The 20,139-nt window shown below is 35.5% G+C and overlaps 1 protein-coding gene and 1 long non-coding RNA gene across 3 annotated transcripts in view; one reads left to right on the plus strand and one right to left on the minus strand.

Moving 5' to 3' along the window:
- KCNH7 (potassium voltage-gated channel subfamily H member 7) overlaps window positions 1-20,139 on the plus strand; it is a 625,928-nt gene that overhangs the window by 497,234 nt on the left and 108,555 nt on the right. The window contains exon 7 of the mRNA XM_074215839.1: window positions 630-1,055. Within this exon, the coding sequence (XP_074071940.1) occupies window positions 630-1,055 (426 nt within the window). The remainder of the gene's footprint in view (window positions 1-629; window positions 1,056-20,139) is intronic.
- The window catches only part of LOC141507830 (uncharacterized), a 355,670-nt gene that overhangs the window by 312,893 nt on the left and 22,638 nt on the right, over window positions 1-20,139 (minus strand). The window lies entirely within an intron of this gene.

Here is a 20,139-nt window from a genome sequence, read left to right on the forward strand (position 1 = left end):
TATTGGATTTTTATTATTAATCTTGAAAATGTCTCTATATGTATTTCTAAGTGAAATTCAATGTTGAATATAGTTCAGTGGAGAGTATGCTTACTTTAGAAATCTGATTATCTACTGCCTTTTCCACTTATTTAATACATGGTGGGGGGGGGGGGAACTAAACCTTCCTGGCTTCATCTTCTTCATTTGTAAAGTGGGAAGATTCAACTGGATGACCTCTAAGATCAGTAGTGTGTAGGTAAAAGGTTAACAGTAGGCTCTCTCACAACAAACTTTTAATTTTAACCTGCATTATTAACATTCCCCCCACCCTTGTTTTCTTAAGGAATAAATTTCCTTCCAGTTCTAAATAGCTGATTCTATTGAGAAATAGTTTGGCTTAATGGATAGAGGGTAGGTCTTGGAAGTTTAGAAGACCTGAAAGAAAAAATTCTCTCTGACAGGAACTTAGACAAGTGACTTGCCTTTTCACCATCTCAAATAGCTCTAAGACTCTGCATGCTGAAATTCCATAGCTTAATAGTAACAACAAATGATCTTATTATTACTCATTTAACAGATTTTTTTTTACTGTCTCACCAACCTAAATAATATTTTACAAAATATATTTCTTTCTTTCCTGTTCTTAGGTTCTATCCTTAGGAGCTGATGTCTTGCCAGAATATAAACTACAAACACCTCGGATCAACAAGTTTACTATATTGCACTATAGTCCTTTCAAAGCTGTCTGGGACTGGCTTATCCTGTTGCTGGTCATATACACTGCTATATTTACCCCTTATTCTGCAGCCTTTCTCCTGAATGACAGAGAAGAACAGAAGAGAAGAGAGTGTGGTTATTCTTGCAGCCCCCTCAATGTGGTAGACTTGATTGTGGATATTATGTTTATCATAGATATTCTAATAAACTTTCGAACAACCTATGTAAACCAGAATGAAGAAGTGGTAAGTGATCCAGCCAAAATTGCAATTCACTACTTCAAAGGCTGGTTCCTGATTGATATGGTTGCAGCAATACCTTTTGACTTGCTGATTTTTGGATCTGGCTCTGATGAGGTAAGAAGTGCTTTATAATTCTGCTTTCTGAATGAGAATACCATTAGAATAATAACCTATTTTTAAAAGTTTGAAGGATTTTTAATGCCAATTTTACCTCACAGATGCTTCTAGTTAACCTGTGAAATGTAAAATGTAAAATATCAGCAAGGCTGAAAGATAATTTCTGATTTTTTTAGAGGACTCTGATGGTTTTTTAAGTCTATAATGGCAGCATTTTCTTTCTTTCCTGCTTAAGCAATTCAATTTCTAAATTCACATCAATATGTTTGAATGCAAAAAACGAAGCTGTCATTCTGAAGGGCTTGAGTGGGGGCAAAAGGAATTTGAGGAGTGGTGGGAAGAAAGAAAAGAACCAAAACTAACCCCTCTGAAATTTCTTCTTGTATGACATCCTTTCTCTTGAACAATATGGAGGCTACAGGGAAGCATCCCATGTGGTCCCTACTCCCCCCTTCTCTGACTCAGCCAAGTGTCCTGCTGTGCATAGAAATGTTGATAAAGAATAAGTGAGCTCCATGCTGCCCCAGGACAATGCTGCTCTTTGCTACTGCCTTTGTCAATACAGGAAGTTAATGGTCTAAGAAGCGGTAACCTTCCCATTTCTAAAATGAGTTAATGCCCTGAAAACTGGGAATTTTTAAGCTAAATTGTCTGTCATCACAATACTATTTGGGTTAATTATCATTGTTCTAGAAAATGCTGATCAAGACAAGAAGAAAGGCTTCCTGAAAACTAGACTAGACTTGAAAAACTATCTTAGCCTTTCCCCATTTATAGTTCCCTAGTTATAGTGGTCCAAGTGAAAAGAAATGAGTCTCCAGAGAGGAAAACCTGTCTTCACCAAGTCCCATCAATTTAACAGACCTAATGGTAAATCCACACCAGTGACTATTTAAAAAACATCATTTAACTGACATTGTTAAGTGAGTAGACTGATGAAAAAAAACTTCCTGGGTATTTCGAATTTAGAAAAATCGCATGGGTGGTAGGTAGAAGGCAGAACTCTAAGCCAGGACTCTAAACCAGGACTAACCAAATTCAGGTCCTGCCTCTAACAAGTCTCAACTGTGGGCAATCTCTCATGCTTGAAGCAACTCTCTAAATTGTACAAGTTACTGATGTACATAAGTACAGAGAGCTCCCTATACCCAAGAGACTACTGCCCTGGATCAACAGAGGCAGAATTACAAGAAATTCAGAGTGCTCTTAGCGCTCCTTGAGTCATACTATTTATTTGACAAAAATCACTCTGCTAATTAAGATTAGGGGAGGGAGAAGTAGTAAGGGAAGTAACAGCTTAGGAAGTGATAACCCTTTCTACTTGATTTGCATCTGAAACCTAAATCTTCCTCTAGGTACTAACTATAAAACAATGTAATTGTGTTAGTTAAAAGCTCTGGATTGTAAGTATTATGCACAAAAATAAATCTATGAAAAAAATACTGTAAAACCTCTCTAAAATTTGTAATAATTTAAACTGAAAATTTTGTTTAGCACTACCTATTGAAAAACATGTTCAGGATTGACAAAAATTGAATAATGTAAATGAGATTATAATAGAAAAACTTATAAGAAAACAAATAAGACTGCTAATTTTCCTTTAAATGATATCATCACATCCTAAGCATTTCTGAATGGAGTCATAGAAATAATGGGCATAAGAGCCAGGATAACTTTATCTAAAACAAGTGTTTCCAGAAAAATCTAATATCCAGTTTGACGGGTTTACTAGAGCTGTAAATCTGTGAGGTTGGAATGCTAAAATTTACCTAGATTTTAGAAAAACATTTGACAAAATGAATTGTTGTTTTTCTAGAGATAAGGTGAGGTGGCAAGTTCAATAATGCAAATAAAATGGAAAAGCTGTTGTTCGGTTGTTTCTCAGTCATGTCTGACACTTCATGATCACTTTGGGGGTTTTCTTGACAAAGAGAATGGATTGCATTGTGTAGATGAGGAAATTGAGGCAAACAGGATTAAACAACTTGCTCAAAGTCACATAGCTAGGAAATATTTGTGGCCAGTTTTGAACTCTGGAAAATGTCTTCCTGACTCCAGGCCAAGCATTCTAACCACTGTACCATCTACCTACCCTGAATGAATGAAAGTTTTTTTTTTAATATATGCCAAACTTGGGGATACAAGTACAAGATGCAAAGACCATGATTAGGGCATAGAGTCTAATGAAAGCAATACATACAATGAGGACCAGTAGACTGGGAAGGGAACTTTGCTCTGGAATGTTACTGGAATTGTGATAGGCCTGAAGAAGGTTGACATGCTCCCTCCAAAAACAATGCAGCACAGTTCTTAGCTTTGGAAGCTCGAAGGAACTAGGAGGATACAGGGAGGAGGAAAGAAAGAGAGAAAGCACCAGGCTATCAGCCTTGAAAGAAATGACCTGAGGAGAGTTGGTAGCAAAGTGAAGAAGAAGGCCAGACCAGAGATGGAAGTTCTTTGAAAGTGGAAAGAATGGCATGCCATAAAGAAAATGACCAGAGTTTAGACTGATTCATCATTAATATCTCAGTTCTGTGTTTGGCCCAAATGTATAAATGGCATTGTTTAAAATTTTGCACAAGGCATAGCACTGGAAGAATAATTAACAGTACATTACAAAGTCAGAATCTAAAGAGATCTTCTTAGCAGGCTAGAAGATTGAGCCACACCTAAAATGATGCAATTTAATGTAGAGAAATATAAAGTTTTCAGTACCAGTTGGGAACAATGTGGTTAGTCAATAGATCAGCTGATAATAATCTGGAAGTTTAATGCAAGCTCAATGTGAGTCCTAAGGATGAAGCACAAGTCAAAACTAAGGTGATCTTAGAACATCCTAATAGAAATATAGTATCCAGGACCAAAGGGATGCTCTGATCTGGTTAAACTGCATCAGAACTATCATGTGTATGTACAAAATTATTCATAGTAGCTCTTTTTGTAGTGGACCAGAATTGAAGTGATGCCCATCAATTGGGGAATGGCACAATAAATTGTGGTATATGAATGTGATGGAGTACTATTGTTCTGTAAGAAATTATGAATGGGCAAACTTCAGAAAAACCTGGAAAGACTTACATGAACTAATGCTATTAAGGTGAGCAGAACCAGAAGAACTCTGTACACATAGACAGCAACATTGTGCAATGATAGGTTATGATGATAGATTTAGCTCTCTCAGCAGCATACTGATCAAAGACAACTCTAAAGGACTTGTGATAGAAAATACCATCCACATTCAGAGAAAGACCCATGGAGTCTAAATGCAGACCAAAGCATAATATTTTCCTTTTTTAAATTTGATTTTTGCTTCATGGATTTTCCCCTCTCATAGTTTGTTTTCCCCTTTTGTTCTGATTCCTTTTTTCACAACATGAAGAATATGGATATATATATATGTTTAACATAGTTGTACATGTATAACCTATGATAGATTAGTCACTGTCAAGGGAAGGGGAAGGGAAAGGGGGAGGGAGGCAAGGGAGAGAAGAATATTGAAAACTATCTTTACATGTAGTTGGAAAAATAAATAAATAAATAAAAAGAACTATCAGATTTAGTTCTAGGCACCATATTACAAGTGACTAGTATAGTGAAGGACTTTAAAATCATGGGTTGAGAACTGGTTAATAGAACTGGAATAGTTGCTTTACCATGGAGAAGATAAATTTTAACTGGGGATTTGATAAATTGGGGATTTGAAGGGCTGTCATATGAATTAAATATGAATTTTTCTTTTCTATTTGGCCCCAGTTAGTAAAACTAGAAGCCATAGGCTGAAATCAAAAACTGTGAAAGGTAGACTTAATGAAAGGAAAGACTTCTATAATAATTAGAGCTAACTAAAACTAGAAAACTAATATTGTAACTAGGGGGCATATTGGATAAAGAATGTGGGTCCTAGAATCTGGAAGACTCTTCTTTTTGGATTCAAATCTGGCCACACTTAGGTGTATGAACTTGGGCAAGTCCCTTAACTTATTTTTCCTCCATTTCCTCATCCATAAAATGAGTTGGAGAAGAAATTGTTTTCAAAACTACTTCACAGGGCGGCTAGGTAGTTCGGGGCCGCTAGGTGGCTTAATGGATAAAGCACCAGCCTTGGAGTCAGGAGTACCTGGGTTCAAATCTGGTCTCAGACACTTAATAATTACCTAGCTGCGTGGCCTTGGGCAAGCCACTTAACCCCATTTGCCTTGCAAAAAAAAAAAAACCCTAAAAAAACAAACAAAACAAAACTACTTCAGGGGACGTTAGGTGGTGCAGTGGATAGAGCACCGGCCCTGGAGTTAGAAGTACCTGAGTTCAAATCCCACCTCAGACACTTAATAATTTCCTAGCTGTGTGTCCTTGTGCAAGCCACTTAACCACATTGCCTTGCAAAAACAACAACAAAAAAAGAAATCTACTTCAATATTTTTGCCAAGAAAACCCAAATAAGGTCATGAAGAGTCAGGCACAAGCGAAATGACTAAACAGTGATAAAAATGGAATGGATTGTCTCAAAAGGGAGTAGGTTCACTCAGTAGAAAGCAAAGGCTGAATGAAAGTTTAGTGGATTTGTTGTATATTGAAAGACAGCTGGGGGAATGGGGCAGGGGGATGGGGGATGTTTTTGGACTGTTGTTTATTAAAGATTAAATTGTATTTAATATCCTCTAAGGTACTCTCTGGCATTCTTAGTTCTGTAGTTGTGATTATAAAGTCTTTCTGTTTTATTCGCTAAAGCAAAACTTCTAGTAAATCCCTGGGCCACAGGCCTTTGAAATTTTCACTGTATTTGTTATTCAGACTTTCACTGTTTCAAACCAGCTTTCTGCTACATATCTAGCCTTCTAAAGCTTCCTTAGTTGACAAGAGCAAAGTTTTACAAAAATCCACCCACTGTCACCTGAGATGAAAGCTTTCAGGTAAATAAAAATATAAACTCTGTTTATGTGGTTGGTAAACTTTGATACAGTTAAATATGATGTGACCTGAAAGGTATTCCAAAAACCTTTCTCCTTTGATATATCCCCTTTTAAAAAATGCAGATCTATTTCTTATGAGAAATAGTATAGTTTAATCCATTAATATTTTAACTTTTTTATGAATTGACCTTTAAAATTAGAGCCCTGAGGAAATGGGAGATGGGACAGAAAATGTTTGATGAGGTTCCCAACTTTAAAAGAGGGTAGATAAACCTTATTTTTTTTCAGTTGTGCCCAACTTTTTGTGATCTCATTTGTAGTATTCTTGGCAAAGATACTGGGGTGGTTTGATATTTCCTTCTCCAGATCCTTTGATAGAAGAGGAAACTGAGGCAAACAGGGTAAAGTGACTTACCCAGGGTCACCCAGTTAGTAAGTATCTGAGGGCAGATTTTAACTCAGGATTATGAGTCTTCCTGACTTCAGATCCAGTGATCTATCCACTGTAACACCTAACTGGCCCAGATGAGCCTTATTGAATCACAACTATGTTTGGCCCTCAAAAGTCAGACATCAATATGTCATTAATCAATTTATAGGCATCTCTTAAGCACCTACTATGTGCTAAGTGCTGGAGATACAAAAAAAGAATCAAAAGACTTCCCTGCCCTCAAGGAATTTACAGTACAAGGGGGGGGGGAGATCATGGAAATAAATATTCACAAAGCAAGCCATATATAGAACAAATAGGCAATAAAATTATAGAGAGAAGTCATTAGAATGAAGATGGGTTGAGAAAGGCTTCTAATAAATGGAATTTTAGTTAGGACTTAAATGCAGTAGGTAGAGTTGAAGAAAGATAACATTCCAGACATGAACAACAGCAAGGGAAAATGCCTGGTGACAAGAGAGGAAGTAGCTTGTTCATGCTACAGTCTGGCAGCCAGTGTCACTGGGTCAAAAAGTATAAGGTAAAGGATAGTAAGTATAAAGTATAAAAAGAGTAAGATATAAGAAGACTGGAAACATGGAAAAGGGTTAAGTTATCAATGACTTTCAATGTCAAATAAAGAATTTTGTTTTTGATCCTAGAAACAACAGGAAGTTATTGTGTAGCCTCTGGCTACTGAGTTCAGTTCTGCATATGAGGTATCATTATTCAGAATCAAGAAAACAAGGGTAGAAAGAAAATAAAAATTTATTTAAAAAAGTTAAAACACATAAGAAAATGGTAGGTAAAGAAAGATGGAGACAAAAGACCCATCAAGTAGCACTTGACTGGACCAATAATTCAGAGAAGACTGGCGGCCCTGAGTGAAGTCCAACCCAGGTTTCTGTGTCTTGCCTCTCTTCCAGAGGGCAAAAGGTGAGCTCTCTTCCCCTTACTGGACCTACAATTAGGTAGAGGGTGAAGCCTAAAGAGATTAGGATACAAATTTTACATTAAACAATGAATCAATGGTAGTCAATTTACATCAAGAATGGGCATCTCCATCCAATTTGACAAGATTTAAGATTACAAAGTTTGTTTCAGTTACATTCATAATTCTCTACTTCTAGTCAGTTTACATCTCAAGAGTAACTGGTAGTCAATGTACATCTCTACCCAATTTCTACATTCATAATTCTCTTCATCTTTCCCCTGTATCATTCCCCCCCTCAAATTATTCAGGACCTAGATTCTTCTAGGTGTTTTAGAATCCATTTAGCAAGGACTTCATTAAGGCAGGGTCCAGAGAATGATTGGCTGTGACAGCTGGTTAGCATCCTGCAGAGGCTGGTCTTGGACATTTACAGCTAGAGAAGCAAAACTCAAGGGAAAAAAATGAGCAAGCAAAAACCAGAGATATTGTAACAGAGAAGGCTATTTAACAGAGGTCCAATAATTAGGGAAAAAAACAAGAAGGTTTATAAGGGGCAAGAGTTATAATTTATGATCCTAAGCCAGTATCAAAATACCTTTTATAAGAACATGGGTTCCAATATAACACAGAATCATTGATGAATGCCACATAAATTATAAACAAAAGCTCAAAAATGGTGTAAACAAATGTACTATAAAAGCATTTTAAAACTTCATGTGTCTAAAAAGTAATTTTCAACAAAATTTTATATTTCGCTTTGGCCATGTTCAGAATGAACAAAGATTGTAGTTGAAGAATGGATCTCTCTTTTAAAGCAATTAAAAATAGACCAATAGCATTGTCCTGATATAAGCAGACATACTGATATTTCTTTTCCTTAAGGGAACTTGTGGTAAAAAGTCACATCCTAGGTTAAAAGGCCAAGACAAAAAATACTTGACAATTATTTAAAATTTAGAAGATAGAGTTCCAATGCCTCACTCTCATATTTAATTATGATGCACCTGGAATGATCACAGCAATTCGCTATTACAGAGCAGAGAGGGACATGAGGACATGTTCCCTTATGAAGTCACACAGACAATCCTTTTCGATGAATAGGTGAGGGATTCCTTTAAGAGAATCCTACCCAAGTTGAGGCTAGGACCATTCTTTCAAGGGTCACTTACTCCATCTGCAGCATTTAACACCAGATCCCATAGGGCTAAATGACTTCATTGGCATATTGTCTTTCTATTTTAACATACCTGATGTCAGGCAGATAATATAGCAATTACCTATAACCAGAGCTTCAGGTGGCTTAAGCACTAAGGAGAGTGTGCCAGGCTGTAATTTGGTATAAGAGATCCAGAGGAAAAAATCATAATTCAATTGTTGCTCATGTACTTAAGGACAGTGCTGTAAATGAAATGCAAGAAACAGATTGAGATATAAAAAACACAATAATCCTAATTCATAATTTTTTTATAAAATTCACTTTTTGCAATGAACCCATTTAGTTATTAGCTGTGTGTGAAATAACTAAATGTCTCCTTTTGGCTAGAAGATTGCCCATCATCTCCATACTTCTCACATAACAATTGGCTAGAGATTGCCACAGAGAAATATCAAATTATCATCATTATTTTATCTTCCTCATGTTACATTGGTGCTTTACCCTCAAAAGCCAATTAACACAGATTAGTCCCAGTTTACATACATACACACACACACACACACACACACACACACACATAGAGAGAGAGAGAAAGAGCTAGAAACTTCTATACATAAACTTTTAACTACTAACCATCTTCAGAATACAAATTATTATTTTCAGAATTCTTAAAAAAAAACATTAGATCATGTTAGGTAACCTTAAATTTCTACATGTGCTATTGATTCCAATGCAATAAAACAATAGAAAAAATAACCAGGCATTCAAGTCAATTAGCAACACGAATTATTAAATTTTACAAAATAATATTTCCATAATTATATTATACATGAATCCACAGATGGATCCCAGAAGGGGGTCATAATTTGTGATATTACTTTTAGCACCCCTTCAAAGCAATCACGTGTTAATTCCAGGCTTTAACATTGCAGTATTCAAATAGCGTACAGGTTCACAAGAAAACCAAACACAGTAAATATGATTTCTTTGAAGTTAAAAAAGAATATTACATAACTGATAAATATATCCTTTTCATCCATAAGTTACCTTAGAGGGACCACACAATTATTATGTTCAGTCATGAGAAAGTCCATATTCTTGACTTCTTTAAAATTAAGCATACATTATTAATTTTACATTGAACATGATTCTTATTTAAACATCTCATTCCCCTTAGAACAAAATCAAAATGCTATAAATATTAGACAATGTTAATACATTTTCTTATTTTCAATTAACAATATATACTCCCTTCCATAAACGTGATAAAAGACAAAAGACCTTATGAGATTGTTGACAATTATCAATATCGATATAACATATAACAAATCAGATTACAAAATTTAGTGAAATATTTCTTTCCCAAGAGAAATCAGTAAATATATTATATATAATTCAATATTCCCAAATTCCTTGTCATACAATTTATTCCCAATTATATTTTCCTTCTTAGTAACACATATAAATTCTCAAGACTTGTTAGAAAACTTTCAAAAGTGACTAAATTACTCCCATTTAGCTCTCAGTTTTTTTTCTAAATACAAGGTGGTGACCTTTTTCCTATCAAAGGTCTTCCCTCCTTTTTCAAAGCCTCTTGAGGGCAGGAAGTCTACATTTACTAAACCTTAAAGTCTCAATTAACATAAGTTGAATACAGCCTTCAATCAATATTAGTTTAACAAGGCTTAGCTCACAGCTGAAATCATTTCATAAACTTTGCCACTTAAAAACTTTCAAATGGTATAAGGGGATAGGCTCAGATCCCAACTTCATTAATTACTTAAAATTAGACCTTTTAAGCAATTAAATTCAATTCAAACTAAAAGGAGTAATATTTAACTCAGATAACTGTAACTATTTTAGATCTGAATTTTACACACACATACACACACACACACACAAACCATCTGAGACATAGGTTTGAGTTTCTAAGTTCTAAAACGGATGATTTTTTCCTTCTCCCTCCCCACTCCTTCTACAAAGGGTAGGGGTGGCAGGGAATGAGAAAGAGCATTTCAAAGAGAAAGAGAATTTCAAAGAGAGAGAGAAATTTCCACCCAAAGATAATTTCCAGGAGCTCAGGTATTTTGCTAATCAAATCTAATTCCTTTCAAGGATCTAGCACACAGCTAGGGGATGGGAGTCTTTGGTACCAAGTTTTTTCCCCATGTTTTAATTCTCTGTCAGTTTATAAGTAGGCAAATATTTCAATTGGAAATATGCCAAACATCCTCCCTTAACAACCCTCATTCCACAGTGGGGTATTTGCCTTCTCCGGTCAGTGGGAACAACACAGGGCAGGCCCACATAAGGGCTACTGTGAAATATCACATAGGATCAGTGTATGGGCCATGTCAGATGCCACACTTTAGCTGACTACCCACAAAACTCAACTTTTTTTTGTTTTCTGGGAAAAACGGAAACATAGAAGGAGGGCTTGAAGTCCAATAATTTTCCTACTTTTCTAAAAATCTAGGAGCTAAAAAAAAAAAGGAGTGTGCTTCTCTCATCTATAGAGCTCAATCCAGTTTCACAATTCTGGGCAGAGAATTTTCTCCTGGCTGTCTCGCCATTATGTAGCCATTGGCCTGTTTCTTGGGTTCAGTTCTGCCTCGTGATGAATCGCAACCCAGACTCAGGAATGCAGGTTTTGGAAAAAAGACAGAGATTTATTAAAAAAGAATTTACAATACATAAGAAAATGGTAGGTAAAGAAATACAATAAAAAAAAAAAAAACAGCAAGTCAGAGAAGACTGGAAGCTCTGAGTGGAGTCCAGCCCAGGTTTTTATGTCTTGCCTCTCATCCAGAGGGGAAAAGGTGAACTCCCTTTCCCCTTACTGGTCCCAGAATTAGGTAGAGGGTGAAGTCTAAAGAGATCAGGACAATGAATCAATGGTAGTTGATTTACATCAAGAATGGGGATCTCCACCCAATTTAACAAGATTTAAGATTACAAATTTTGTTTCTGTTACATTCATAATTCTCTACTTCTAATCAATTTACATCTCAAGAGTAGGTGATAGTCAATTTATATCTCCATCCAATTTCTACATTCATAATTCTCTACATCTTTTCCCTGTGTCAATTGAAAGTTATTGAGTGGGAGAGATGTGAAAAGTCCTGTAGGATATTACTTGAGAAAATGGAGGATGAATTGGAAAGGGGAGAGACTTAAAGCAGGTAGTTCCACCAGGAGACTTTTCCAATAGTCCAAGTGTGAGGTGATTAGGGGCCTCCACCAGAATGGTGGTGGTGTCAGAGGAAAGAAAGGCACACATCCTAGAGATGCTGCAAAGGGAAAATCCTTAGTAGTAGTATGAATTCAGAAGGACTGAGAGAGTCCAGGATGACTTAGTTTAGGGACCTAAAGAACTGGAAGACTAGTGTTGCCCTCTATAGTAATATGGAAGATAGTGGGGGGTGGGGAGGGGAGAGATCTTGCAGGGGGGCAGATAATGAGTTCCACTTTAGACATATTGAGTTTAAAATATCAGCTGCTCATTCAGTTTGAGACATCGAAAGGGCAATTGGAGATGCAAGAGAGGAGAGCAGCAGAGAGATTCGGGCAGAAGAGGAAAATTTGATCTCAGCAAGGAGATGGTAAAGTCATGAGAGCTGCTGAGATCTCCATTATAAGCAATCTGATGAAGTATGAAAATCCATGAAAGGAGATTGGAAGAGACACTGAATAATAATAGTAACTAACATTTATATAGTTCATTTCCTTAAAATGCTTAATCTATATTATCTATTTTATTTTTGCAACAAACTTGTCATTTAGGTGCTATTATTATACCCACTTTACATATTTAAAAAAAATAACAACCTCAAAGTATAAGTGACTTGCCTAGGGTCACAGAGCAAGTATCTAAATTAGGATTAGCATTCAGATCTTCCTGACTCCAACACTATTCACTATATTACCTGACTGCTTTGGTATTTTTTTTAATTGAAGGAGAGATATCTCATATGAATTCTATGTCATAATTTCATCTAAGGTCAGCTAACCATGGAAACAGTAATGACACCTTTAATGAGCAAACCTTCTATCATGCTTTTCTGTGTGTAATTTTGTTTCAGGTTACATTATTTGATCCATAATTTATCCAAGGACTTCCTTCTAACAATGTTATAAAAATGTAAGGATTACCCTAGTGTTGTTGGTACACTAAGCAAAGTGAATATATGTATCTTTAATAAAGGGAAATGATTATTTCTATAATATATTAATAAACAATTATTCAATTAGGCTAGAGGTGTTCTTTTTCCTTTTTTCCCCCTCATTTAGGGACCAAACCTTGTAAATAATTCAACTTGTCTCTGAAGTTGTCCTTTAGTTAATATTTAATAGTTAAGACTGGCCTAATTCTCTGGGAACATCTTCTTGATCTTGGGCAGGAGACTCAATTAGGAGACTTTACTTTTGTTTATATTTTAAACAGTATCTACTTTAGGTGCATTTCAGCCCCAAACCATTGAGCCCATATCATTGTCCAAGGAATCCAAGAGTCCAGGGGGACCAAGCTTATGAAGGAGAAAAGCAACCTGAATGATCTGAATAGAGATGTATCCCTTTATCCAAATTGTTGGAGATGGATGAGTCTTAAGATCAAAACACTTTTTCAGCAGCAGCAAACTTTTAGCCTACCTCCTTATTTAAAAGTCTATGCCTCATTAATTGTTCACTAATCAGGATTAATTTCTACCTGAGGGGGCACCTCTTTTTCTAAAGGTATTTAAGCATTCAGGAAGCTCCATGGTGGAGTCCATTGACTATCAATTTGACATTTCCTAGACTAATTAATAATTTGGTTAATTATCCAAAACCTGTGTCTCTTGGACTTTACATTCATCACAACTATGTCATTAAACTAAACCAATTTCGGTGGCCTTTTAGCCCCTCAGTCTCCCACCAAGTCTGACAGGGCCTTAGACTGATCCTAAAAATTATTAATGTAGTTTCAATCCACTATGATCCTAAACAAGTACAAATAAGTGCTTCCAATGGAAAGATATTATGTGCTCAGATGGGCTAATCAGGTAAGCTTGATCATATGTAGAAATAGCTCTTTGGGTATTTGGTCTAGAATAAAATTACCAAATCACAGAATCATCATGTTAGAAGGGTCTTTGAGAGATTAGCTCATCTACTTCTGTGTTGCTCAGCAGGATTTGACTTAACCTATTCCAAGTATTTAACTTTTTTTTATTTCTAAAGACTTCAGAAAAGTTTCTATAACCTACCTGGCTTTTCTTTGTATAGAACCTCATTTTCTTCTCTCATATGTTATGCCTATTTCCTCTTACTATAAGCTTAATAAAGGCAAAATGTACTCCTGGCTACTACCCAGGTGTATAATATTTCCTAATCTTTATTGATAATAGCTACTAATTTACATAAAGTGGTAATTATGTTACTTCTTACTCTTCTTGTAGGCATTGAGAACCATATGGGCTAGGGAAAGCCATATGGAGACTGAAAGGGGAACCTGAGAGATCCTAAAGGCTGTTCCTCTGACTTCAGGCAGAGCCATGCCTGTCAGATAATAATATATACTATTTTAAAATACATTTCTTTCAGCTTATTATATAACCTTTGTCCATTTACAACAATATTCAGTCACAAAAATCTTCCTTATAATCTAAACTCTTCATGTAGCACTTAAATTTTATTCATTTTAGATTTTCAGTAAAAGATTCCGATTAGTTTAATCCTTTTTTATAGATCCTTTTTTCTTTATTTACAAAGTAACAGGGAGTGGTTAGACTAAAAAGAGTAAGGAGAGTGGGAATAGGCAGAACAGAATTGCTATTTTCAAGTATTTTGAAGGTTATCCTATAATAGAGGGATTGGCCATGTTCTTTTTGATTCCAGAGGGCAAATCCATAGGTAGAAATTGCAAAGGGGCAAATTTAAGCTAAATGTCAAGAAAAACTTCCTAACTACTAGAGCCTCCCAACAGGATGACAGACTACCTAAGCTAGTGGTGAATTTTCCCCTCATAGGAAATATTTGAGCAATTTGAACAATTCCTGACTCCTTGTAAGAAAGTTGTGGGGAGCATTCTTTTTTCATGTAAGGACTGAGTTGGCTGCTGACATTCCTTACAAGTCTGAGATTGTGTGTTGCAAACTCATTTTCATAGCACTTTTCCACATCATTTCCAACCTTTGAAATTCCCTCTTCAGTAGTAGTCCATAAGACTGGCTAATTATAATGTAGATTTACCTCATTGTTGAAATCATAAGTAAGCCAAGAACTAGAAGAGACTGCAGAAAGGCATGTCAACTATTGTTATTATTCCCACATTGCAAATGAGGGAACTGAGGATCAGAGAGATTGTATTACTTGAAGTTTACATTTATGTATATGGTTAACAACATGAATTTCATCATGACACTTTAAGGTAGATAATACTTTGTAGTCACTGAATACTATTTTTCATTTTATTGTTATTAATTTGATTCATTCATGTCTGATTCTGATTCTTCATGGCCCCATTTGGTGTTTTCTTGCAAAGATGCTGGAGTGGTTTGTCATTTCCTTTTCCAGCTCATTTTGTAGATGAGCAAACTGAGGCAGAAAGGAATAAGTGACTTGCCTAGAGTCACAAAGTTAGTAAGTACCTGGTCAGAAGATACAGATTTTCTGACTCCAGTTCCAATGCTCTATCTACTAGACCACCTAGTTGCCCAATTTCCATGAGATATTTCAGTACTAAATCCTTTTTTATTAAATCCTTTGTCTTATTAATATGTCCTTTTTCCATTAAATAATAACCTCTATATTTGTTTCATGAGTTGCAATAGTCAAAAAATATATTTCATCATTTGTAACCAAATATCCAGGGAAGCCTCTTAACAATTAGCTAGGCTGTTCCTTCCATGGAAGTCTGTCATCAGACCCATGCTCAGAACTTTTTATCTTGCCAGAGCTTGACCTCAAGTTCCTTAGCTAGTCTTTGAGATACCAAAGTCAGCTTCACACAATGATGAGGCATCAGAGTAGACTATAAATGAATTTATTAGCAAATTTATCTACATAAGAGTGGACAGCAATGTGGTGCCATGGATAGAGAGTGAAGACTCGTCTTTCTTAGTTCAAATCTGACCTCAGACTCTTCCCAGCTATATGACCTTGAGCAAATCACTTATCCTGTTTGCCTCAGTTCCCTCTTCTGTAAAATGAACTGGAGAAGGAAATAGCAACCCTCAAGAAAATCCCAAACGGGGTCATGAAGAGTCAGACACAACTGAACAACAAAACTACAAAAGGATCAAAGTTGCAGATAGGACAGTTGGAAAGATGCACAATGGATATAAATAAACTACAATAGATTACTAATGATAATTCATATATATATATATATATGAGAAGTAGTGTAAAATACTATCATTAGAAAAAGTATGATAAGAAAAGATGGTTAAGTGTTCATATGATAATTACAAAAGATAACAGAAAAATAAACTGAATGCTGAATAATTTTTAAATAGCCAGAGAAAGTCCTCTAATATTTTGATTAGCTTCTCTGTGGAGCTTCCTATGTGAAGGACCAAGACAAAAATCAAACAAGATGAGAAGTTATCAATGATCTATACACACATTAAAAGAGGAGGGAGAGCCCATACCAACTGCTGTTACTGCTGCTACTGCTGCTGCTATTACTATACATGAAAAAAAACAAAAAACCAAAAGAGTTTAAGAAATAAAGATGAGGGTGAAGAACATTCCAGATATAGGGAATAGGATGTACAAAGGCATGGGAAAAGATAGATCTATTGCTTTTGAGTGTTTCAATCATGTCTGATTCATCAAGATTAAATCTGGGATTTTCTTAGCAAAAATTCTGGAATGGCATACCATTTCCTTCTCCTGTTCATTTTATAGATGAAGAAACTGAGGTTAACAGGATTAAATGACCACAGATATAGATAGATAGATAGATAGATAGATAGATAGATAGATAGATAGATAGATAGATAGATAGATAGATAGATAATAGATAGGTAGGCAGATAGATAAAAGTTAGATGATGATGACGATGAAGATAAAGATAAAGAGTCATTCTTGCTTCCCAAGGAATTTTGAGAAAGGCAGTCCTAGTCTGATATCCTTTGCAGTTCATTTTAAATCCTTTATATCCCTCATTTATACATTGTTATTTAAACATCAGTATTGTATAAGCTTTCCATGTATGCATATGTTCAAATTCCTGAAATTCTCTACAAATATTGCGGACTGACTTCTAACTCAAAAGACTACACTGTTCAAGTCATTCAGTGGAAAATGAGAACATCTACACTCACTTAATTTCAAGTTAGTTGGCAAAATGATCCTTCCATGCACCACAGAATTGTGAATTCACTCACAGGAAATGTGCCCATTTAATGGCAATCAGCATGAAATAATATTTTGTTTAATTCCAGTTAAAAATTAAAGTTTTCCTTTTCCACATTGCCCTCAATTGTAGGCTATTTCAAGCAAGTTTTATAATTTGAATTCAGCTCTTGAAATGGAAAATATTTGAATTTTTAATCACATTATTTTACATGCATAATTGCTATATTAACAATGAATAGAATAGAAGTTTAATTATGTTGACATTTAGAAATGTGAACAAAGCTGCTTGAATTCTTTAAAATTTGTCATTTCATTTTCAGCTTGAAGAACTTCATACCACTTGGTAGAAACTCTTAAGAAATGTTGGGGAAATGAATACTGACATTAAGTGGATTGGTCTAGGCATTAATATTTTCCTAATGGTGAATAACTATTCAGATAATCGGGTGAACGAATCTTCCATTTTTCTAATTTTTGCATCCCCAGCTACCACATTACCCATGAAAACTTGTTTCAATACCATTGGCACATGGTAACAATATGAATGACAACAATAACTATAATTTGTAGAGTATATTAAAGTTCATAAAGTACTCTATACCCATTATCTCATATGAAACACAACAATTCTATAAGGTAGTTTTTACAGATATGCTTGTCATCATCATACAGATGAAACTGAAGTTCAAAGGTGTCAATTTACTTGCAAAGAAGTATTCTTTCACGTTATTTTATTCTCTCCATCTCAGTGATTCTAAACTCCTAGATGTCATTATACAAACACTATTCTCCTCCCTCCTGTCTGCATCCTTACTCCCATGCCCTTCAACCTAAATCCCCCAATGGCTCACCGCACATCTATTTACCCTTCCACTCTATTTTGCAAAATACCCACTTCAAAGTTAGGAAATTGCTTTCATCTTAAACTTTTTCCTTCCTTATTCCCTGCATCTTCTTGTATTCATCAAGATCTAACTCCATCCTGGGCAACTTCCAGAACAGCACTGTTGCACTTCATTCATTACTTCCCATCACCACTACCACACCACCACTGGTATCCATTACCACTTTCAAACTCTCCCCCTATCATCATCATTCAGTAATTTTTCCTTCTTTGAGGGTCATTAAATTAATATCAAATTATCTAATCAAGATTCTCAGTAGTTTCTGTCTTCTGAAGCCCAGGATATTACCCTTCCTTCCTGAAGAAAATCAGTGTTAGGCTAAGGAGTTTTCTTCCCAACTCCTGCCCTCATATCATATGTCAATGAACAGATTGATTAAATATGCTAATTTCTGAGTTTTAATTTCCTCATTTATCATGACCTATTCCTATGCCACATGTCAACAACAAAATGAAATAGTTATACCTTTAAATCTTACCATCACTCACAAATATTCTCCTATGTTCATGAACTATGAAATTTCTTTATCTGATCATAATCTTTTATCAGTCCACCTTTCACTCTATCTTAAAATCCCTAACTCTGTTCTTTGTCCTCACTATGACTTACAGTCTCTCCACACCTGTTCTTTTCAAGTCATCACCCATGTGCTAGCTATACTCTCAGTTGGGGCAACTAAATGGCACAATGGATAGGGCCAGACCTGGAGTGAGAAAAATTCATCTCCCTAGGTTCTAATCTGACCTCTGCCACATACTAGCTGTGTGACACTGGGCAAGTAACTATACTGTTTCCTCAATTCCCTCATCTGTAAAATGAAGTGAAGAAAATACTTGATGGTATCTCTACCAAGAAAACCTCAAAACTGATCACAAAGAGTCAGACATGACTAAATAGCAATAATATACTCTCATCCTTTCTCTATATTAACTTCCTGAAGAATCAGTTCAATTCTATATTGTCTTCTACAATTGGGTCCCATACACCTTTTTTCTTTCATCTGTCTTGCCTCACTAAGCTCCAGTCTTATATTCACCCCACCATCCCACCTTTGCTCCTATTCTTAAACTGCTGAAAAGAGCTAAAGAAATCACAAACCATACTATATCCACTACAACTTTATGTTATTAAATTTCAACTAAGCCCTCACTGCAACAAGGCAATCCTTTCACATCTCTCTAATTACACTCACCAAAGTGGCTTTTCTAAAATTTTCAGATCTCCTCAAATATCCCAAGGTTCTTCTTCCCTCTACCCTCTCAGCTGAAAAATCTTGTCTTATATTTGACTGAAAAAAAATTGAGAACATTTGTCAAGAACTCCCTTATATATCATCTTCCTATTTCATATCTCTCAAATTCCATCCTCCAGTATCTTCTCCTTTGAAGAGATGCCTTCTCCTTGCCAAAGTAAACTCCATTACTCTACAAGTGTGATCCCATTCCAACAGTCTACTCCAACACTCCCTTGTAAAATCTATTGAACATCTCAGTGTGTCCCATTGACATTTAAACAAAACATGTCCAAAACTGTACCTATTCTTGCCTTCCTTATTCTTTGTCAAATGTACCATCATCTATACAATCATCCAAATTCATATCAAAAGTGTCTTCCTGGACTCGATTTTCTCATCACCCTCCTACAATGTTTCCAAGTCCTATTGATTCTAATTTTTAAAACTCTCTCACATATTCCCTTTTCTCTTTTCTGACAACTGCCAAACACTGGTACAAGTCATTATCACATAATACCCAAAAGAGCAATAACCTCCTTGTTGGTTTCCCTGTATTTTACAATTCTAGTCCATCTTCTATTCAGCTAGCAAAGTTTCCTCCCTAAAGTTCAGATTTGACCATGTCACCTTCTTTTCCTAACTGAACAAATTTCAATGGCTCCCTATTACCTCTGAAATCAAATACAAAATTATTTAGGTCATTGTAACCCAGCTTCTTAATAACTTTCTAGTCTTATTACACTTTATTCCCTTCCATGTACAACATTGGTCTCAAATGATATTCACATAACACACTTGAATACTCAACTCCATGTATTTTCACTGGTTGTGACATGCCTATAATATTCTCTCTCTTCAACTCTACCTCCATCTCTCTGCTCTCTTTAAGACTCAATTAAAATCCCATCTTCTGGAGGAAGCTTTTCTCACTTCTCTTTACTGCTAGTTCCTTCTCTCTAATATTACCTTTAAATAAATAAATATATACATATATATGTATATACATGTACATACAAATATGTGTGTAGAAAATTGCTTGCATATTGTCTTTCCCATTAGAATATGAGTTCCTTGAGGTCAGGAACTATTTTCACATTTTTTTAATATCTCCAATATGTAACAGAGTATATGGCACATAATAAGTACTTAGATCTTTAGTGCAGCTAAAT

Source organism: Macrotis lagotis, chromosome 1 (assembly GCF_037893015.1).
Source record: "Macrotis lagotis isolate mMagLag1 chromosome 1, bilby.v1.9.chrom.fasta, whole genome shotgun sequence".
Lineage (NCBI taxonomy): Eukaryota > Metazoa > Chordata > Mammalia > Peramelemorphia > Peramelidae > Macrotis > Macrotis lagotis.